The sequence below is a fragment of the Diadema antillarum genome, unplaced genomic scaffold (assembly GCF_040938485.1).
Source record: "Diadema antillarum isolate AM-2024a unplaced genomic scaffold, OU_Dant_1.0 seq00001945_RagTag, whole genome shotgun sequence".
In the NCBI taxonomy this organism is placed as follows: Eukaryota; Metazoa; Echinodermata; class Echinoidea; order Diadematoida; family Diadematidae; genus Diadema; species Diadema antillarum.
This window is the reverse complement of record NW_027272605.1, coordinates 110041-132101: the sequence shown is the minus strand read 5'-3', so window position 1 is coordinate 132101 and position 22061 is coordinate 110041. Positions and strand designations below refer to the sequence as shown.

At 37.2% G+C, this 22061-nt stretch overlaps 1 protein-coding gene across 2 annotated transcripts in view; it reads left to right on the top strand.

The window, feature by feature from the left end:
- The window catches only part of LOC139713302 (diacylglycerol kinase theta-like), a 122272-nt gene that overhangs the window by 23771 nt on the left and 76440 nt on the right, over nt 1–22061 (top strand). For both annotated transcript variants that reach the window (XM_071625046.1, XM_071625047.1), the window contains exon 2: nt 16339–16418. In XM_071625046.1, coding sequence (XP_071481147.1) covers nt 16339–16418 — 80 coding nt within the window. The remainder of the gene's footprint in view (nt 1–16338; nt 16419–22061) is intronic.

The following is a 22061-nucleotide window of genomic DNA, read 5'->3' as shown; positions in this document are numbered from 1 at the left end:
CCCAAGATGTGAACGCACCCACTTGACTCTGTGGCTGGGGTGAGTGAATGCAGCCACTAGGAATTCAGGGAAAAGTGGCCAGGCATTTCGTGTGTAATCACATAAGTGGCGAGTGTGGTATGTCAGAAGGATTAGGGCATCGTCATGTGTCATGTGTTTATACCCTGTATGTGTGTGTGTGTGTGTGTGCAGGCATAAGTGTGTATGTGTGTCTATGTTTGTGTGCTGAGGAAGGGGAGGATGCTCCAAGGGTGTTGTCATGGCGACATCATCACTCGGGGTAAGGGAGTGACGATGGCGGTCGTTTCAGCGGGAGATAGGAAGGGCTGACACGGATGGTCAGTGGATGATGAAGTCATCAAGTCAAGATGATTGTTTTTCCTTGAGACAGGGAGGTACTGTGGAAGACATTGGAGCAGGGGGAGATGTCATAAAGCTCTATGGAAGGTGTATCCTTAATCCCCCGAGTGCCACGTTAATTTCCTGTTCATAGGTTTGTATATGAAATTTGTGCACATTTAAATCATTGGTGCAGAAAGGGTTAAAGACACCATTTAACATCATTGTAGATTCAAAAAGCAAACAAACAAATTGGAACATTGCTTTAAAGTGAGCTGCATAACGATTTTCTAAATCGATACAAAAGGCCTCATATTTAAAGCACAACAATAGTTTTGAGATTTTGCTGTAAATGTACAAACATCTTATATATGAGCAGATATCATTCCTGTTGTTAAACCATTTCAGTCATTCATTTGGATGCTACAGTCTGTGGAAAAATAGAGTACTTGTAAGTCTCTTCACTTACACATGCAAGTGTATTTAAAATGAAACACTCAGCAATCATGTCTTTGACTAAACCTTTTATGTGTGCAGGTGAGCATTCCTGGTTTAAAGTACATCAAAAGTATTGAATATTACATTGAAGGCATTTAATATTTTCAGCTTTCTTTTTCAAACTCACTTGCAAATCTTAACATTGCTTTTCTGTTTTAGTAATGTGGTTGCCAGCCTTTTGCTGGTTTTTGAAGTCTAGATGAAGACTACTGATTTTCTTGATTTTAATAGGGAAATACACCCCTTTGTAGACATTCTGAATGTAGAATGTACAGGTACATGCTCAGTCGTAATTGTTGTTACAGATGTACATTATGTACGTCAGGTATTCAGCTTCTAATTGCTTGAAAACCTTGAACATACTTTGCTGATCCAGTGTCGTCTGAGGCTTTGCTATGTTGGTAATACTTGTACCAAATTTTAGTGTGTATTGATAGTCCATTATGAGTGATATTGATGCTAATTGGTACTAATTAGTAGCCTAGACCGATGTACACACGCCAGCTTGCAATTCATTTACTTCACCCTGAACCAAATATAATTAGGTGTTGTCACAATACGCTTTGGTAATGGTAGCATATTATCTATGGCTACTTATTATCAAACTCGAAAGATAGACCCACATTTCACAACAGTGTTTTAAAAGCCTCATACATGTGTACATAAAATATAGGTGGTGTGAAATCTATATCTTGGGATACATTGTTTTATATCTAAAAATCATGTATAATCATAATTCTGGAGTTGTTGGTGCACAGCTGTTTTGAGCCGTCCCACCTTGGAAGTAGAAGTCAAGTAAAGGAGGTGGGATATAAACACGCTTCAACATGGCTTGGTGTTTAATTTCTTAACAAAAAGGCATTTTTGGCTCAAATGCATTACAAATCAATCTTTTATTGGCATTTTAAATCAGCATTTTAACCACAAATGAAAACTTGGTTGTGAATTTCATATTAAATGTTGACAAACATTTAAAGAATACACTTTATGGTCCAAACCCATGTGCCCAGGGCAAGTAAAACTTACTTTTTGGCAAGTAAAATGAATAGGCATTAATGAAAAGTATGGGGCTATAGCTTGGGTGCCAATGTGGGAGATTTTTTTTTCCCCCATCATAGGATTCTTCATTCTTCATAAATACCTTGTCCATAAAATCAGGTATGATGTTCTGTAGATTTAAATCTGGTTTCAGATTTGTTTTTTCCTCAAGTCTATACACATTTTGCTTTTTCCATGTATCAAAATCATCTGAAAATTTTGATTTTCAATTTTTTTGCACCAAACCTCAATATTATCCCTGATAAATGCAATGGTAAAAATGATCCAATGTAAGCCTGAGTAGTGGAGTAGGGCAAGTCCAAGATAACGCGCGCGTTACGTGTGGGACATTCAGAGACTTTTATGACCTGAAAAATAATGTTAATGGCCTTTGATCATATTGAACTTTATCATGGTGATTGATATCTTGGAGAAGAATAATCAAGTCAAAAATGGAGAAAAATTACCTTAACATTTATATTCTAGAAGAGAAAATATGTGCCGTAATGTGTGGGACCAGAAAAATGTTGTTTTTTTGAACATTTTTTTCAACCTCAAAACTCTCTGAAAGTATTTTATTCTACAACTTGTAACTCAGTGTGATGAAAGTCACAACACTCAAGATTATCAGAGGTAAGTTTCATGTCATGAGGCAAAAAGCTCTAATTACAGGTTCTAATTAAAGACAGACATGACGTGTTACGTATGGGACAGTTACGTATGGGACAGTTACGTATGGGACACTTTGTCCCGCATTCGTTTAGTGTGTGGAGAACCATGTTTATGGGTATTTTGCATAATTATTGAAGTAAAATCAGTTGAAATTACTCAAATACTGATCCAGATTGTCAACGGAAGAGTATTCCCCAAATATTCACCATCATAATCATATTTAATCATATTTTATATTTCTATGACCAACCTGAGTATGCATATCCTGTATTTTTATCAGGATATTACTAGTTACTAAAAAAAAATTGAATAGTAAAGTGTTTACTTCCATTGATGAAGGGCAGTTTGCCTTTCAGTTTCAACAAAAAACAGCTTGACACAAGAAATATTAATTTTGATAGATATGCAATACCTGCTGCATGGAACCCCAGTAATCGAGTAGATTAGTAGATAATGGTGTAATATGGAAGTTGCCATTCTACTCTAAATTATATTCTGTGAAATTGCACTGGGGCACAGACTAAGACTATGTTTACAAGCCAGGGTCTCTTAGAACTTCGAATGCATTATTTATGAGATTGCAGCTAATCATCTCTCATGATGCATTGTTGTCATTGTATTTGAACAATTACGCAGTTAACATCATTATCATAATCATTATCATCATCATCATCATCATCATTATCATCATAATCATCACTGTCATAATGATGTGATATCTTCTAGGCAAGGGAGCCCAATTTATAAAATATGGGCTACACAAGTGTGCTGGTAATGGACCGCAAATGATCACATGTTTATTGCCTTTAACGAGGTGCTTTTCACTTGGCAATCAAGGAATCCTGGTTGGCAATTTTTCTCTCTCCGTATTGCTTCTCAATAGAAGTAATACTTTTCCGTCTAATCCTTTCTGGCTGGGGTATTTTCTGTAAAGTCATGGCATGTTTTTGCATCCACAAACATGTTGAAGGCATTAAGGCAGAAGGCAGTTCATCTGTTTACTTATTTGTGTGTGTGTGTGTATGTATCTATGTATGTGTGTGTGTGTGTGTGTGTGTGTGTGTATGTGTGTGGTGCCACATTGCTATAGTGTTGTGGAAGGTTATGAGAAAAGTGTGCTGATTACATCTTGCATGGATCAAGCTGCTTTTCCAGGAAAAGTTCACTTCTCGTAATGCTGCTCTTGACATGTATGTCTTCGGGTTAAACTGTGTGTTTTCTGAGAAAGATGTGAATGTCTGGCTTCAGCAAACGCTGGGAACAGAGAATGCCTGATTAGCGGTAATTCCAGGAATACAAACAAGCGTGTTTGCATCATTGTACAACGTCCAAGCAGAAATGAGCTTTGTTTGAGCACTGCTATGTGAATGCATCTGACAGCTGAGCCTAAAGGCCCTTAAAAAAAGCCAAAAAAAAAAAGAAAAAAAGAAAAAGAGGTTGAAGTATGATTTTCTCCTGGAACACCGGATATCAATACTGTGTCTTTTTTTTTCTTCACCAAAAAAAAAAAAAAAAAAAAAATCAGTCCTGAGTGCTGTTTCGCCTGAAAGATACACATCAACTGTTCAAGCAACACTTTTGCTTCTTAATAGTAATCAGCACCATCTTCAGTGTGTTTCGGGATAACTTGCTATCCTGTTTAAAAGGTACAATTTATCTTTGGGAGCAGTGATTTAAAAAATGTTCGAGATACACATTTCATGCATACAAACACTGTATGTGTAGGTCTGCTGTATCACAAAACATCCTACAAACTGTACGTACAATGTAAACAGCTTGCAATATAGCCTAAGATATAAGAAAATTTTACTGTTTTATTCAATAAACCATAACTGTAGACAGTTTAGGTCTAAAAACATTTTTATTATAACTATTGTTCACATTTTGTATATTTAACAATACTTAACATTAATCATACTGATTCAAATTTCACACTAGTTGTTTCTATCCCTAACTCACATCATAGAACTATTTTGAAGCACTAAAGCTGGGTTTTCGCTTCATCTGCAAATGGTAAATTATACCTTTAATCATAGTCCATGTGGAAGGGTAAAAGTTAGGCAATGAGTGCTTTAACCTACAGCACACACTTTATGTCACTTCCAGTGTTCAAATGGTGACTTCTTTGTTTCATAGATATGCTCCGGAATTGTGCTGGGTTGGTGTGCCAGTAGAGTTTGACTGCTTCAAGAAAGAAAGAAAGAAAAAAAAAAAACAACAACAGTATCAGGTCGCTACATATTGTTAAAGGACAAGTCCACCTTCATATACATGTGGATTGAGTGAATGCAGCAATATTAGCAGAACACATCAGCGAGAGTTTGAGGAAAATTGGACAATCTGTTCAAAAGTTATGATTTTTTAAAGTATCTGCGCAGTTACTGCTGGATGAGAAGACTACTACAGTGTATGATGTCACATGCTTACAACGATATAAGGAAAATATAAAGAGAATTTCACAAAATTTAACTTTTTGAAAAAAGTGCCCATTCCTTGACTCGTCAATGACGTATGTTAAGGGTAATTATTCCCCTTGCCTTCTGAAAAAGGGAAGTCAAGTGGTTTTTCTATTATGCGAGAAAAGAAAAAAAAATCTTGAATTTTCTTTATATTTTCTTTATATCGTTGTACACATGTATGTGACATCACAAACTGTAGTTGTCTTCTCATCCAGCAGTGACTAAGCAGAAACTTCAAAAATTCATAACTTTTGAATGGATTGTCCGATTTTCCTCAAACTCTTGCTGATACATGTGTTGAACTATTAATATTGCTGCATTCACTCAATCCACATGTCTATGAAGGTGAACTTGTCCTTTAAAAATACTGTTTACTTACCATTGGGAGCAGTGATTAAAAAAAATGTTTGAGTCATCACTTTTGATGGCATATGTGTGGGTCATTTGTATCATAAAACATCCCTCCATATAAATAGTTTTGCAATAAAGCCTAAAATACAAGGGGATATTGCTGTTTTTCTAAATAAACCATAACTGTATAAAAAGTTTATTCTAGAAACAATTGTATTTCATCATTTGTTCCTGTTTTGTGTTACAATACTTAGCATTGATTATACTGATTAACATTTTTACATTGATTGTTTCTATCGCTAACTCACATTTATAGATCTATTGTAAAGCATTAAAGCTGGGTTTTTGTTTCATCTGCAAATGGTAAATGATGTTTTTAACATAGAAGGTGATCCAGTTGGAGGAGTAAAGCAGGACTGAACTGGAGAAAACGCGATGTGACTTTTGTCCTTTTCGCTTTATACCCCTTTGAAGAGGGCTGTATATTGTCTACAGAGCCACCGAGTGTCCTTGATTTTGCAGGGGGCCCCTGAAAAAGATGAACAAACCTCTCCACATTACGATAAAGGAAAAACAAAGTCTCCCTGATCTTAGAACTAGTTTTCCCTATTGAGATGCATGTAAAATGAAAAGTATTGCCTTGAAAGCTTTTTGTGCTCTCTGTGATTTCGATGTGTGAATGATGGAAGGGCTCTGTTTGCAGTGCATGACACAGATAATATCCCAATACTGCATGAAATGTAGCGTAGGATAATTATGATATGATTGACATGTTGTCAATGGGTTAAAGAAATTCTCATTATTTTTCTCTTTCTTTGAAATAAAACAAAGAGAGAAGAAAAGAAAGAAAAAAAAAAGAATATCATCAATTTCTAATTGGGCTTACTTTGCTGACATTTTCTACTTAAAACCAGAAAGGAGGTCTGTTCAGCCATGCCTCATGTATGGTTTAACAGCACCTGGAGCCTATGAACTTGAGTACTAGAGGCCATAACTTCCTACCTCCTCTATCCCCCCACATCCCGGGTGGCTACGGTGTGGAAGGTGAATACAAATTCAGACAGTAGTTAGGTTCACACAACGTGTCTAGTATTTAACCCGTTGAGGACGGGCTGATTTTGCTACAGCACGCATTTCCCACAAACACTTGCCCGTGTATACTCAGGACTTGTCCTCAATTATAAGACTAACAAAGTTTGAAACATGGTGATAAGTGTATACAGTTTAAAATTATGGCGTGCGTCCACATGACACCTTACCGTCAAGATTAAACTCAATAGTTAAACCATAGGACTGGAAGAAATACATACGTGCAGTGCTCCCGATAAACCTGTTTAAGTGTGACGGTACAGTAGTTTACATAACACACTGGAAGGTTGAGCTAGAGGCTAAGGGGGAATAGGTTTCACGGAGGGGTCACATTACCTTCCGAGTTCATTCCATACTATTAAAGCAACATGTGGAGACCCCCTGCATCTCATGACTAAAGCATTTCTAAATCCAAAAAAAAAATCTGAAAGATTGCTAACTTTCAAGTGTGTCTACATGGGACTAAAATTAAAGCTAATCGCAGAAGTTTAAAACTTTGAGCTAAACTTTAAGATTAGGGGTGCCCGTGTGAACCTAACTACTGATTCAGACAATTGCACTTTGCCCTGGGATTACTCCTGGCGGAAAACAAGAAAGAAAAAAGTGAGGCCGATGACAGATGCAACAGGGCTTGTGATGATGATGAGGACGGGATGGAAGGAGGCTGGTTCAGGGGGGTGGAGTGCGGGGATGAAACCTGGGCCATTGCCACGGTTACCAGGCATCCTCTCCCCCTGGAGTACTCCTAAGAGACTTGACAGCAGACTCCAAACACTCCATCTTAAAGGAGCTACGCACGGTACAATCTCACGTCAGTGCCTGGCAAGAATCTTTAAACCCTATCGCTCTGAACAACCAAGGGTCAAAAACCGAAGATCTGAAGATAAAAAAATGAGTTCAGCAGTTCCATTAGCCTCTCAGAAATGAAGAGTCATTTTCTCTGAATTTTTATATTGCAGGGAGCTTTTGCCAAATGGAAGGTTTATGAAGAGATGAAGAAGGGAGAAATATCTGATGGTAGTTTTAAAGGTAGAGAGATGACTGGCATTTAAATCCTTACACTTACAGAAAGGGGCTTTAGTTGTAATCCAAGGGATACTACCAATGGAAGCAGGCTTCCTGCTTTTAGGAGAGCTTAATTTACAATAAAAATGTGTGCCACTTGTGTGTTTTCCTTTCAACAAAGAAATGGGATGAATGTGATCCAGTTAAATCTTCTTACAGCTTGGACAGGATGTAAAACATCCAAGATGTATTATAGAGCACAAGTTTTCCAATTGGCCGTGATAATCTCACAGTTAATACTGGGCACGGCGAGTACCACACCATATGCTATTGGGTATGGATGAAATGCAGTTTGAGAGTGAGTGGGTGTTTAAAGTAGAGGTCCATGCCATTGCCGGGATAATGTGCACCATCTTTATATCCTGTCAAAAAATTTATGCAGGTAGTTGGAGTGACAGAAGGGCAACCAAAATATCGTCGGCTGAGAATGATAAGGGCGTTAAGTGGCCACTAAACCCATAGTGTTCATGACCACTTAGCGCCCTTGTCATTCTCAACAGACGATATTATCACGAGTATACTACTCTTATCACTCCTTAAACTACAATTTACTTCTCATAATGATAATGGGAATGATATGGAAAGTATTGATACAGCTTGTACTACCCTCAGTGATAATATGTGATGATATCAATTGATACTGGAAAAACCAATCATAAACTGATTAAAATGGTATAGTGACAAAATCATCATAACGTGCAAGTGAAAACTACACAAAGGATATGGGCTGAAATACCATGACTAACTATTTGTCTGCAGTTGAATTTCATGTTTTACCGTAACATTGTGTTTTTTCTATCTTTTTTTTTTCTCCAGAAATTGACTTTTGATATATATATTATATATTCCCCCCCCTTTTTTTTTTTGGGGGGGGGGGCATAATACCATTTTTTCCATCAGTCAAAATCACTGCCTTTATTTTGTGTCTCAAGATCTCTCCCATAGGAGTGTAAAATTAATTGAATTACAGCAGTGTTGTGAAAGGGTTTGAATGACCTTCATAAACTGCAGCTCTGTTCAGATCAGTGAGAAGTCACCAAGGTCTTAATGCATACGTTCACACGCAGTTGCCAAACTTGAAGTTTACAAATGTAGTCGAAAACTTTACTGTCGATGATTAGCTCCACTCATACTGTAAGTTCACGATGCAGGTTCAAACTTTAAGATACAACTTACGAGCGAAACCCACTTTTTTATACTGGAAGTACAGAGTCTTCGCTATGCCCATACAAAATAGTGCAGCTGGAGGTTGACCTGGAAGCGAACGAGAAGTGAGGCTCACGCTAACTCACAAGCTCATTGATTATTGTGTCCACACAGAGCGAAACTACGAGTGGGTAGAGTGTAAACCATAAGATGTCTTGTGGTTCTAATCATCGACTAAACTTTACGATTGCTGACTTTCGAGTGTGTCCACACAGTGCTATTACATACATGTCAAATTACAAGCTAATCATCGAGTTATGTTTTTGACCTAAACTTAAAGTCTAGAAACGATGTGTGAAGGTGACTATTATCTGTGAGATATCACTAAAAGCTTGATCTCCAAAATGCCTCCATAATAATCATTGCCCAAGAGCCATCATCTACACTGTAAAAATTGAGGGTGATCTTCTGTGAAGACCAGATATTTAAATGCTGTGCAGGTCTGCCCACATAACATAATTTACAGAAATAGAGAGTAGTTGTGGCTGTCCAACAACTACCCATGTTAAAAAAAAAGAAAATGTGAAAAATATATTGTAAGTGGTTTGCAGCACAGGTGGCTTATTTTTCTTAATTTCTGTAATATCACTAGAATTCAGCCACTTTTTCTTGAAATTGACTTTTATACCATATTTGTTAAGTTATGTGGCTTAAACTCAGTATACATGTATGTAAGCTGCCTCAAAAGGAAAACGCCAAAAAGATCCAAAAGAAAAAAAAAAGAAGAGGTAAAAAACCAAGCTGTGTGATGGCTGTGTACCATCATGGGATTTTAATAGCAAGCACACAATTGCTTTCACAGACATCTGCATTATTTATATTGGAATGTTTCTATTTTGATTCAAGGGGAAAATATTGCTTGGTAGAAAATTGCCTTTTGAAAGGTCAGCGGTGAAATTAGAGAGGACGCCACTGCGAGGGTTTGCCAAGGGCCGACTGCAAAGTTGACGTGGTCATTTTGATTTTGAGTCATTCGCATTCCAGTTTGAATCGCAAATTTTCAGATCGTCATTAAAGTCGAAACATAATGTGCGTAATGTTGCCAGTTTCGCGAGGTTGCTAGGTGTCACGCTTTGAATTTTTTAATGTACTCTATATTCATGAAGGATGTTTCAGGCATCTAACAATAGGATTTCAAAGTTACAATCAGTTGTTGGAAGTGCTGAGTTTAAGATTCAAGTCACTGCAGAGCGTAAGGATGAATACCAAGTAATACAAATGTAGGCCTTTTACTTAATGTTTAACATATGTTTGACTGTTTTGCACATTTTGTTTATAATGTTCCACTGTATATGTTGTAGGAGTTTAAGAGCTTTGGTATAGTTGACATCAACTTTATATACACTGTCAGCTTGTACAGTATGCATGGAATTCAACTTTCAAAAGCATGATTTCAGTATGGACACAGTTGAATGGAACTAATGAATATTTATTAGTATTTTCATTGTTATCATTGTAACAGTTATATTATTGTTATGTTATTGATTAATGAATTAATGAATTATTTATTTTTATTTATTTATTTATTCATTTATTATAAACAACTATTATTATCATTATCATTACTATTATTATTTTGTATATTATTTTAGTTATTATTTTTTTAAAATCCTAAGCCATCACTTGGCATTGGGCAAGGGGTTGTGGAATACTCTTGGTACAGCCATGTACTGTGCATTAGCTGTTGTATCTACAGTGTGGCAGCATAGGGACACTAATTGAAGACCAGTCACAAACCTGCATGACATGTATTACAATTTGTATGTGTCCTGATGTCATGTACAGTATATAGCGCAATGCTGCTATGATTGATTGTGAACCAATTGAAACTACATGATTTGTGTACTATGTACTGCATGGTTTGGAAACTATACATGTTGGTATCCATTTCAGACTATTCAAGATGAGTGTATCAAAAGCACGTAGCACATTTCATTGACAAAGCATTGCCATAGCTCCAATGCATTCCTTTATTAAGAAGTCGTTGTAGATGTTCTGTATAAAAGACACTTTGCTACATAGGAGTTTTGCTAGAGAAAGTTCAAATTGATCCTTGTTGACATTATACAAATAATGAATGTTTATGAGTGCAATGGACAGAATATTCCATGAGGTGAAAGATGAAATGATCCATTCAACGAGGCGCAGCCGAGTTGAATGGATCAAACATTTCATCTTTCACCGAATGAAATATTCTGTCCATTGCACGACTGAAAAACATTTATTATTTGTTTTATATAACGCCTAAAATAGATCCTTGTAATTCGATGTTTTTGTAATTTAGAAAAAAGAGAGAATCTGAGATCACGAGAGTGCTCACTGAGCGCTTTACGCTAGCGTGCTGTCGCATACACACACAGACTGCAAACGCTGTTACACGCGTAGTGTGTCGGGCTCTATTAAAGCGAATGTGCAATGGAGCAAATCGTATGGATCCAAAATTGCACGGTAAATGGAGCCACAATTGCACAGATGATGACATCATAGTGAAATGGGCCGAATGATCAATGTCAAACAACCAATCAAATGACAAGGATCTCTTCAGGCGTTATATAATGACAAATATATGCTTTTGTGTCTAAAATTACAACAATGTATGTTTCCTTTCAAATACATATCCAGATTTGAAATATTTAAAGGGATAATTTAATTCAATTCAATTCAATTCAATTCAATTCGGTTGAAGAAGTTATAGAAATCACAGGGATTTGTTGTTGTAAATTACAAAAAAAAACCTCCAGAGTGCGTACATGTATTGGTATTCAGTAGATAGTGTGGTTAAAGTGCATAGTAAAACATTTTATTAAGGCTATAAAAAGTCTTGGTACACCTACAATGTCAATGGATACATGTACATGTAATTCCCTATCATGGGTATTTTTTTTTTCCCTGTACATGAATTCTTTCTTATTCTTCAAATTCATATTTTCCAAATTTATTGCTTTGCTGCAAATGTAATGTGTGCTTCCTGATGAGTGAATGGTACCAATTTCTCTGTCTATTGCTGTGCCAGGAATCACAAATGTAGCCACTTCTGAAATTGTGAGGAAGACCTGATTCCCCCCCCCCCCCAAAAAAAAAAGACTCAATGAATATGTATGGAAGGGATGTGCTGTGAAAAATGCAGATCATAAGATACTACCAAGAAAGGCAGAGCATGGTCTTACACACTCTACGTAATAAGACTTGCTTTCATTTGATATTGGTGAACAAGACTTTTGGAATATTCAATCCTGTGGGAATTCATTGTTTGAAATCAAATGCCTCTAAATGGAATACATAATTTTGGATGCATTGATGGTGGAATTGCATTTTTGTCTTTATTGTCTGTAAATATCATAATCTTTGCTGGATTTTCAGCAATATAATATATTGTGTATAAGAATGGTGTAGAAAGACAGTGGTCAAAATTCCATCACTTTTCAACATTTCATGGTTACGTTCCTTGCTTGTGTTTGTAAAGTACACCCACTGATAGATAATGGGTATGTATTCATCTCAAGTTCAAATGCATACAAAGTGTGTACATCATGACATGTCCACCTAATGAAGTGTTCATGCTGTTTCATTCAGATACTGCTTGATACTTCTTGCAGGAGAGCCCCCACTGCTAGAAGGAGGACTTTTCCTTTTTTTTCTCCCCTCTATCTTTGCTCCCCTCCCCCAAATCTTTTTGACAGTAATCGTACTGAATCAATCTCTGCAAGGAAGTGTGAAACCACTTCATAATTCTGTTCCCGTGGAAGAAATACTCACGGAGCCCAAGGATATTGGTTTGTGGGCGAGGAAGCAAATTGAAAAGGCAAAGAAATTGGAATACATGACAGGAGAGATGGGGGGGGGGGGGTGATAAGAATGGGAAGAGATGAAGAGAGAGTGGAAGAGATCCATACAGAAAGTTGGTAGAAAGAGAGAGAGAGAAAAGGGAGAGAGATAGGAGAGAAATAGATAGAGATAGGAGAGAAATAGATAGAGATAGGAGAGAAATAGATAGAGATAGGAGAGAAAAAGATAGAGATAGGAGAGAAATAGATATAGAGATAGGAGAGAAATAGATAAAGATAGGAGAGAAATAGATAGAGATAGGAGAGAAATAGATATAGATAGGAGAGAAATAGATATAGAGATAGGAGAGAAATAGATAGAGATAGGAGAGAAAAAAATAGAGATAGGAGAGAAATAGATAGAGATAGGAGAGAAATAGATAGAGAGAGAGAGAGAGAAAGGGGAGAGAGATAGGAGAGAAATAGATAAAGATAGAGAGAGAAAAAAAGATGAAGGACAAAATGGAGGAAGGTCAGACTAAGAAGATGTGACTTCCTGCATATCGATAATTGGAAAGTCAATGTCAGGGGTGTGTCGTGGTTTCTGCTGGAGCAATTTATGGCAGGAGTGACACAACAATAAGAGGTAAAAGATAATGAGGAAGAGAAAAATGTAAAGTGGGGGGGGGGGGATAGGAGGAGGATGAGATGTTGTATGAGTGTGGAGAGGAATTTCTCTTGTCTGAAAGAGCACTTCATGAAATTAAACTCGATCTTTCAATATATGGCTTGATTCATAGTTGAAACGAGAGGTACATGTAGTGCATGCACTGTGTGATTTTATTTTCTTCCGTAAAAATCTTTAATAGCCAGTATGTCTGTGTATACATGGTCACGTTAATTTTCTTGATAAAGATGGGCTTTGAGTAAAAAAAAAATATATGCCTGGTCATCCTTCAGGTAGCAATTAGGTCAAGAAAAATTCATGAAAAGGGCAGTTGTATTTTCTTCCAGTACACTTCTGCTGTAGAAAAGAGAGAGAGAGAAAAAAACCCCTGAAAATTGTATTATAAACTAGGTAGTGTCTTGAATTAAATATCACCTTTATCATGTTAGATTGACCATTTGCCCCAGCTGTTGTGTTGGCACCTCACAGACTATTAGATAGTCTTCATTTTTAAATGCATAAATCATAAATTGTGAGTTGTTGGTGTGCACTTAACTGAGTTTGCCGAAGGCTTTCACAATGATTCCATAAAGTGATAGATGAGCTTTCATGCATCATTTTATTCAGCAGGCTGATTTCCGGTTAATTTGCTGTTTAGTAAGCAAGAGGAAGTGATCTTCCTGAACTGCTCTTGCAAGATGGGTCTAAAAGTTTTAATGACATGCTAAAAGAACATCACAGATTTTTATGCAGTGATTGCTATGATTAAAAACCAACCAACCAGCTGTTACTGGATGACAGATTTTTCTGTATGTACTGTCGGGGACTTGTGTTTGTGTAAGGGCTGTTGGCTCCAAAGGCGAAGCATTCTTGTACATTTCCTTCCAGAATTCTGTGAAATGTTAGGAGTAATCACAGATGCCATGTGGATACTGTATAAGCTGTTATTTTTGCGAGGGTTTAATTTTTGTGAAATTGGCGAATCACTGTTGGACCAAGAATTTTACAACACATGAAAATTTTGCCATGCCCTATGGCAATAGTGCACTTTCGAAACCCTCAATGCCATTTCGCGAAAACAGCATCTCGCAAGAATGTCTGTGACCTTCTCATTCGTGAAAATATCTGTACACGAAAATAACAGCTTGCGCTAAATATGCATTAGTATAGATACACATCATGCTATGGTATACTTAAGCTTTCTGTATCCTGGGATATTGAGTAGCAGCAGTTGAAGGGGTCTTTTAGTATCGAGTAGAATTTGGATAATACTTTCAAAAACATTATCATCTGGTAATCTCAGAGAACTGTGCTGTGTCAGATGGATGTTATAAAGTTAGGAGTAGAAAGACATATCAGTTTTGTTGACCTTGTATTGAGGGATAATGCCTTGTGCTTGTAAATAACAATAGATTTTAAACCCATATGGCTTAAGTAAAAATGAATCATATTTTTTTTTAAGCCTGATGAACTTCTTTTTTCTTCTTCAAAGTTTTACCCAATATGCTTTGTACTTAAGTCGCACTGTCTTGTTTTTGTCATACTTTTTTATTTCCTTAAAATTGTATGATGTGTTGCATTGTAAACCACTGCAACTTTTACATGTCATTTTATTATTTAACATAAATTTATGGTGGGATGTACGGTATGTAGATGCTGCATTTGTATTGTTGATAGAAGTTGTGGAGTTTATGTCTCAGGGTGACAGTACATTTTAATATTTCATTTCCCCAAACATGAACATATCCTATACATACTCTACAGTGTATAGTTTGTGAAATATCAGCTGCTGATGTCTCATCAGGTGCAGATATGAACACAGTAATTAACATTGATAGGGATGATAAATGTTTGTGGGACAATTGAAAATTAACAAAGTGTGTTTTGGATTATGTGTATTTCACACTTAGTAGCGATATATATATAGATGGAGGGTCTGTAAATAAATTCATTGTATATTTATCATGTTCTGTCTTCATTTCCGACTACTGCTCAGATGAAGAGATGTGGGTTTTGACTTTAGCAGTCACTGTGTGTGAATACACATGTCAGTGTACATGTGCATATATATGAAAAAAGAGAATTCATACAAGGATCATGACATTCATTTATGAAAATGATATAACAGTGATTGGAAGTCAATGTATTTCCAGATGTGAAAGTGAATGTGATGAAAATGGAAAACACTCTATATACTGATGAAGAACAGCATGAAATTTTGCTATTATACCATCAAGGACTTTTAGACCACCTACATACATGTATGATCAGGTATGCAGTGCTGATGGCTTGTGACATTAATAAGTGTATCATGGATTTTCAGTGAAGGTCATTTTTTTTTCTCCGACTTTGAATTTGATGCTAGAAGGTGGTTGATATTGCCAGATGACTCATTTCTACACTCTTTGGACAATTCTAGGAGTTAGTCATATTTGTTTTTGCTTTCTCAGTGTCCACTGTTGATACTTCATATTATTTATAGGACTTTGTCTAGATATTTTGTATCTCATTAATTCAGAAACATGCTGGATTGATCATAAAGTTTTGATTTTGATCATCTGGTATTCTGAATGTTTATACTTTTGTGATTTTCTTGATTTTATTCGTTATTTTTGTTGTTGTTGAAGGAAAGGTCTTACAAAGCTCGTGGAAACAATGAAAACCCTCTCGGTCATATGAAGACTTTGTGGGACAAGATATTTCAACATATATGCTTGAATCCATCTGTATGAATGGTGCAATTATGCAAATTTATATGTGCTTGATCCTAGAAATATGCACTGTTTGTTTATTTTTTTTTTTTCACTTGTATGAAAACTGTGAAAACAGTATCATCCAACATCTTCACATCTTGAGATGACAGCTTTCAGCAGAAAACATGGTCCATGTGAGGCTTTGGATCGCACTGCATTCAATGCCATCGACTATATATATAATGTATCCTCTGCATAATTTTTTAAATAAAATATTCTTGACATTTTGAAAGAAATTCTGCATGAATAACAATACCTGTTCACGTTTTCCCCCATACACATTATACTGTATTACAGCTTCAATGCTCCACTAAGTGGATGAAAGTAGGTTATGACACTGTCACTCGCTGTTGAGGGAATCTGCAAATGTATTCGAAATCCTTCTTCTAATCAGTTTTCTTCCTCTGCCTTTTCATGCATTTCCCCCCTCTTTACAGTTTGCAACTTTGTAAGTCACGATCGCTGCACCGAGGCAGGGATATCACCGTGTGCTACAATTGCAGCCGACAGGATAAAGGTCAGTTACAATATTCGTGCAGCCTCTGGTAAAAATGTCAGCGCCGGGGGACATTTATCTGATATACAGAGATATAATGAGAGCAAAGCAGACAAAGAGATCATGGGGAGGAATAGAGAGAAGAAGAAAAGAGATTGATACATAGAGAGAGATAGAAAGATAGATAGATAGATAGATATATCTATCTGTAGAGAGAGAGATAGAGAGAGATAGATATATAGAGAGAAAGATAGAGACATATATATATATATATAAGAGAGAGAGAGAAGGAGAGAGAAAGAGGGTTGGAGAGAAAGAGAGTTGCTGAGAGATGATAAAAGGGAGGGGAGGGAGAGAAAGATAAGAATCCAAGAGAATAATATCAATGTTTGTTTGTGTACATGTGTAAATGTTATATTGTACACATCATATATTCTGGGAGGTTTTTATTATCGATAAAATCGAACTATACACAAAAATATTCACTCTGATTCTGACATGAATGCAATGTGTATACAAACATTTCTCTGTTCTTTAGTATACTCCACAATCTCGAATTAGACCACTCGCGAAATTGTTGGAAAGTCCCTATTCACAAAAAAATGAGACTTTGCTGAATATATGGTATATGTAGATTAAAATACACATCATAGGGCTGGAAAAAGAGAGAGAGAGGTGTCGGTTGGGAGACAGTGGGGAGATAGATGATTTTAGAGCAGGGAGGGTGAGAAAACAGAGAAAAGAAACACAAGTTGGAAGAGACGGAGACAAAGATAATAAAGAGAAAGGTGAGAGACGGAGTGACTGGGATGTGTGTCTATGTCTGTGTGTGGATGTGTGTATATGGGGAAAATACATACCATAGTGCTTGAGAAAGAGAGAAAGAGAAAGAGGGTTTTTGGGGTGACAAATTGATGCAGCAAAATATTTGCTGAAAAGGGTGTGGATGTCAAGAAAAAAAATAACCTGTGTTTTGATGGCCTCTTTTTTTTTTTCTTCTGGGTGGAAGAGACAGGTGGAGAGTGAATGCTTGCAGTGTTTGATGAAAAAAAAAATGGGGGAACACAAAGCATAACCTGTTTGCACAAATTTTTTATTCATCTGTGACTGACATTGCATTCTGGCCAAGGAATATGTAGATAATAGTCACATTGTTGATGGAAGGTTTGGAACACACCCTATTTTGCCCGCAGACAGATAGACAGACAGACAGAGAGATACACACACATAAACTCACAACGATCTATCCCTGACCTCCCTGAAGATAACTGAAAGTACATCTAGTTTTACATCATGTATATAATGATAAATTTTTTTTTCTTGGTGAGGTGCAACCTGTTACCGCAACTAGAAGGGTCTTTGTAAAAATGCTACAAAGGTCAAGATGCTCTCAGGAATTATTATATTATCGTGTCCTCCCTTGCAATGCTGTACAAACCCTCAATTGCCTATAAGTGTGCACACACAAACACCGACATACAAACACGCCAAGTAGCCATATACACACACCTGTGACTGTCACACAACCCGGGCTGGATGCCTATCGTGCATTTCGTGGGATGACCTGCACGCAGAACAGACACATGCGGGGGACACGTGAAACCCAACACCGACAATTAAACCGAGAGGCGAGCACGTCCGCCGACACCAGCCCCCGTAAAAATGGCCAGACAAGTGGTCGGCCGGAGAGAGAGTGTGGCTCTCGCCGGCATGCTACAGCCAGAATTGCAAAATACTTCCTCATGTCTTCCTCCCTTTACATCCTTGGCCACCTACCCCTCCCTCTCTTCCTTCGCACCCCATTGCCAATGCTAGCCATAGCAACCACGTTTGGTCTACTTTCACAAGCGCTGAAGCGAGCGTTGCCTGGCTGCTGTAAAAAAAGCCCCCTGGCCTGGGCGCGCTAAAAATAGACCAGTGATATTTATGGAAAGGGATATTTTTAGGCGAGCGGTAACTGTCGGCTGCGTTGTGAGGAGGACTCCTCAACGATGGCCGTCGTTCGTGTTTGATTGTGAACTGCAGGGAGTTGTGTAATTATCAGCGCAGTGTGTGCATACTTATACACACATACACACACACACACCTAGCCACACTCACGGGATTTCAGGAACATTTAAACAAACACACACAACACACATTCACACACTCTGTAAGGTGGTTGCAGTAAAGATATTTATCTTTGCAGAAAAATACGCAAGCTCATATTTGATTGACATCCACACACCCACACATTGTTTATCCTAGGAAAAAAAAAAGGCATCAGTGGGTACCCTGTAAAGTGTTTTTTTCCCTTTCCTAAAGTAAAAAAAAAACCAAAAGCCAAACTTTTGAGCAGGTAAAGCTATAAATTCATTTCAGCTGTCTTCATAATCAGTCTTTAATGACTAATGTAAATCATATTTCTAAGCATTGAATACCTAGCACACTTTTAGGTATGCTCTATTGTATAGCATTGAGGTTATTTTCAAATTCTACAAACAGTGACTTTTTTTGGTATAATGATTTTGAAGATCTTTAGTATACTGCACTAGTTTAGAACAAGTAGAAATGTTAGATTTATGAAGCCGTGTGGTATTGATAGGAAATGCTTTTCCCCCAGACAAGTGGAAGGGTAATGGCCATCCACAGCATTTAATTAATGATAAATTCACATCTGGATAGGATCTGTGGCTCCCCCAACTGCAGTCGGTTATTGGATAAGGTCAGAAATATACACTGTCTCAAGCCTTTCTTATTCTGTTGTACTAGTTTGACAAAATCTTCTGTAAGAAAGATTCATTGTTTGTTGATCCACATATAATACATTTTGTTTTATCTGTAGACAATATGTTCATTTTAAAGAGAGAGAGAAATAGATTGAGAAATATAAAAAGCATAAAACTTTAAAATAGAGAGGTGGCAGTGAACATCTAAAGAAAGAAAGGGATATATTTACAGGACTCAACATTCGCAGTGGCCCGTTGGCCCAGGGCCACTAAAAATTAGTGTCAGGCCACCAAATTTATATACTATTTATTTTACATATATGTTTATATTAGTTTATCTTTAATTTATCTTATATATATATGCATACAGAACTTTGTATATGTATACACATTGTATGTATGTGTATATACAAAGAGAGAGAGAGAGAAAGAGAGAGAATGATATGGTATATTTACCGGTACATCTCCAAATCTTCAAAACATGTAAAGTGAAAGTGTTTGTATGATTATGTCTCTAAGCTTTATAATAGTCTGTGAGCAAATTCTCTTCGCATCCATTCTCAGTCATTGTGCACCATCTCACAACATGCCCATCACAAGTTATCTCTCTAGATATCATTTTCAATCCTCATCTGTCTCCCAAACCCCCACCCATCCCCTCCCCGTCCCCATCCCCCTCCCCCTTCCCCTCTGTTGCCATCTTTTCATATAGCCTCTCCGGGATCTTCGCCTCTCTTTTTCCCTGCCCGACAAGGCTTGGGCGACCCACACAAAAATCAATGCTCACTGCACCTTATGTAAATGCATGCAAGGGAGAAAGCTGGCCATACCTTGTCACACAAGGAAGGTTGCATTATTTAGCAAATGCTAGGGAGCAGTGCATAACCGACCCCAAAGAATCGTCACTCGGGTCTTGAGTAGGGTACTGCACACACATGCACACAGGCATTTTCTCTCTCTCTCACACACACACACACAGATAACCTCACACAGACACACATACTGTCCCTTTCTTTCTCCGAGGCAGGCAAGCAGACATCTAATGTACACACACAAACACACACACACTTGCACACATTGCCTGTGTTTGGGAATATACACCCAAAAAGCACACACACACACACACACACACACACACACACATACACACATGCAGAGTCTCATCACGCCCTTGCTATTGGAAGAAAGATGGGCACATAGCTAATTCAACAGCAGCAGCAGTAGCATCGCAGAAGCAGCAGCACAGAAATCCAGTTCTCTTCTACGTACAGACTTTGATACTGCAATATGCAGTAATACACACACAACACACACATACACACACATAGCACACACACACAGACACACACACACACTCAGAAAAGCCAAAACTTAACAATATAGTGTCCCCCATCTTCAGGACACTACAGCGCGATGGGACACTCCCCCCCCCCCCCCTTCCCTTACTACTGCACTGTCTTCTGTACATTTTGGCGTCTTTTGTGTGCTCCACCGGAGCTGTGGCGTACAAATAGATGGAGTGGCATGTTACAGGCGAGATACAGGAGAATTGGGTAAAGGTTATCCGAGAGTGAGCAACATTATAGATCACTTCAAATGAATTATTTTTAGCATGACAAAAGGACAACCTTTTTTTTAAACATGTCTTCTTTTTTTTTTTGTCTTTTGGCTGAAGATCCCAGTAGTACATGTTCTGTCCCTTTTACCAGTAGGAAAAGATGGGCTGGCTGTACTGCATTTTTGTGAAAATTATATTTCATTGCTTATGGAAGCTTATTGTGATTCTGTAAAAAAGTCGGGGAAAGGAGTAAAGTGGTGAAAATGATGACAAACATGCTGATGGAAAATTATAAAATTGCTTTAATTTGACCATTTCAAATTGTAGCATTGCAATTGTCCTGGTTTGCTATCGTGTGTTTAGAATCAGCTTTGCTTCTAATGTTTGGCAGAATGCGTTTGTCAGGGTACTCTATTTTCCATGTTTGTAGCCTTTGCTGTGTAGTAGTTGTGTGGGAGGCATTATGTTTTAGGTTCTCTGAGGTTCTATAAAAATGAGGCATGCGACACGACAGCTCCCTGTACTGCTTTATTTAGAACTTAAGAACAGCTTGAGGTGCAGAGGGGAACCTGTGATATTTGTTGAAAACAGATGAGAGGTAAAATGTCATGCAGTCAGAGTTTAAATCTAATCTGATTTAAAGACAGGGGATTTGGAGTGATATGATTTCAACCAAATTTAGATATTTTTTTTTTTTTGTGTGTTGCAGATTCAAGATGACAGGAAAATATTACTTTTTTTTTTCAATCAGTAAATTCTTAATGCTAATTACACAAAAATATGTACTATTAATCTGTATAAATAATATTTGTCAACATGGTATTCTGGGTGAGTTGATAGGTCATAGCAAAACTCAGGACACTGCATACAGCTATTGACATAAATTCATGAATAAGTTTGATAGATGAAAAGCATTAAAGGTGCTCCAGCAATTAAAATGATCATTGCTACCACAAGGAAGCAAAAGTTCTAAAATATTTTGAAAACCTTTAATGGCCCACAAAAGGTTTGAGATGGTTGCTAATTTTCTTCACGCCACTTTGATTAGCCTATTGCTGTAATACACTGTTTTGACTTCAAACCTGATTGGTGTTGCAATACATTACTAGAAAAGCTGTTATTTTCTCAAAGGTGTAAATTTTGTGAATTTTGCAAATCACTGTGGCTGCAAATTAATAACAACACATGAAAATATCACAGATGGACAGGCAATTATAGTGCACTCATAATAGCCTCTACAATGTATGTCAAATTGTGAAAAGAACCATTTCGCGAAAATGTCTGTGACTTCATTCACAAAAATATCTGTGTGAGCATATCAGCTTTTACCGTATTACAAAGCTTTTCTGTTGTAGTGGCATACACTGTATGTGTATCATGGTTGAATAACATGCATGA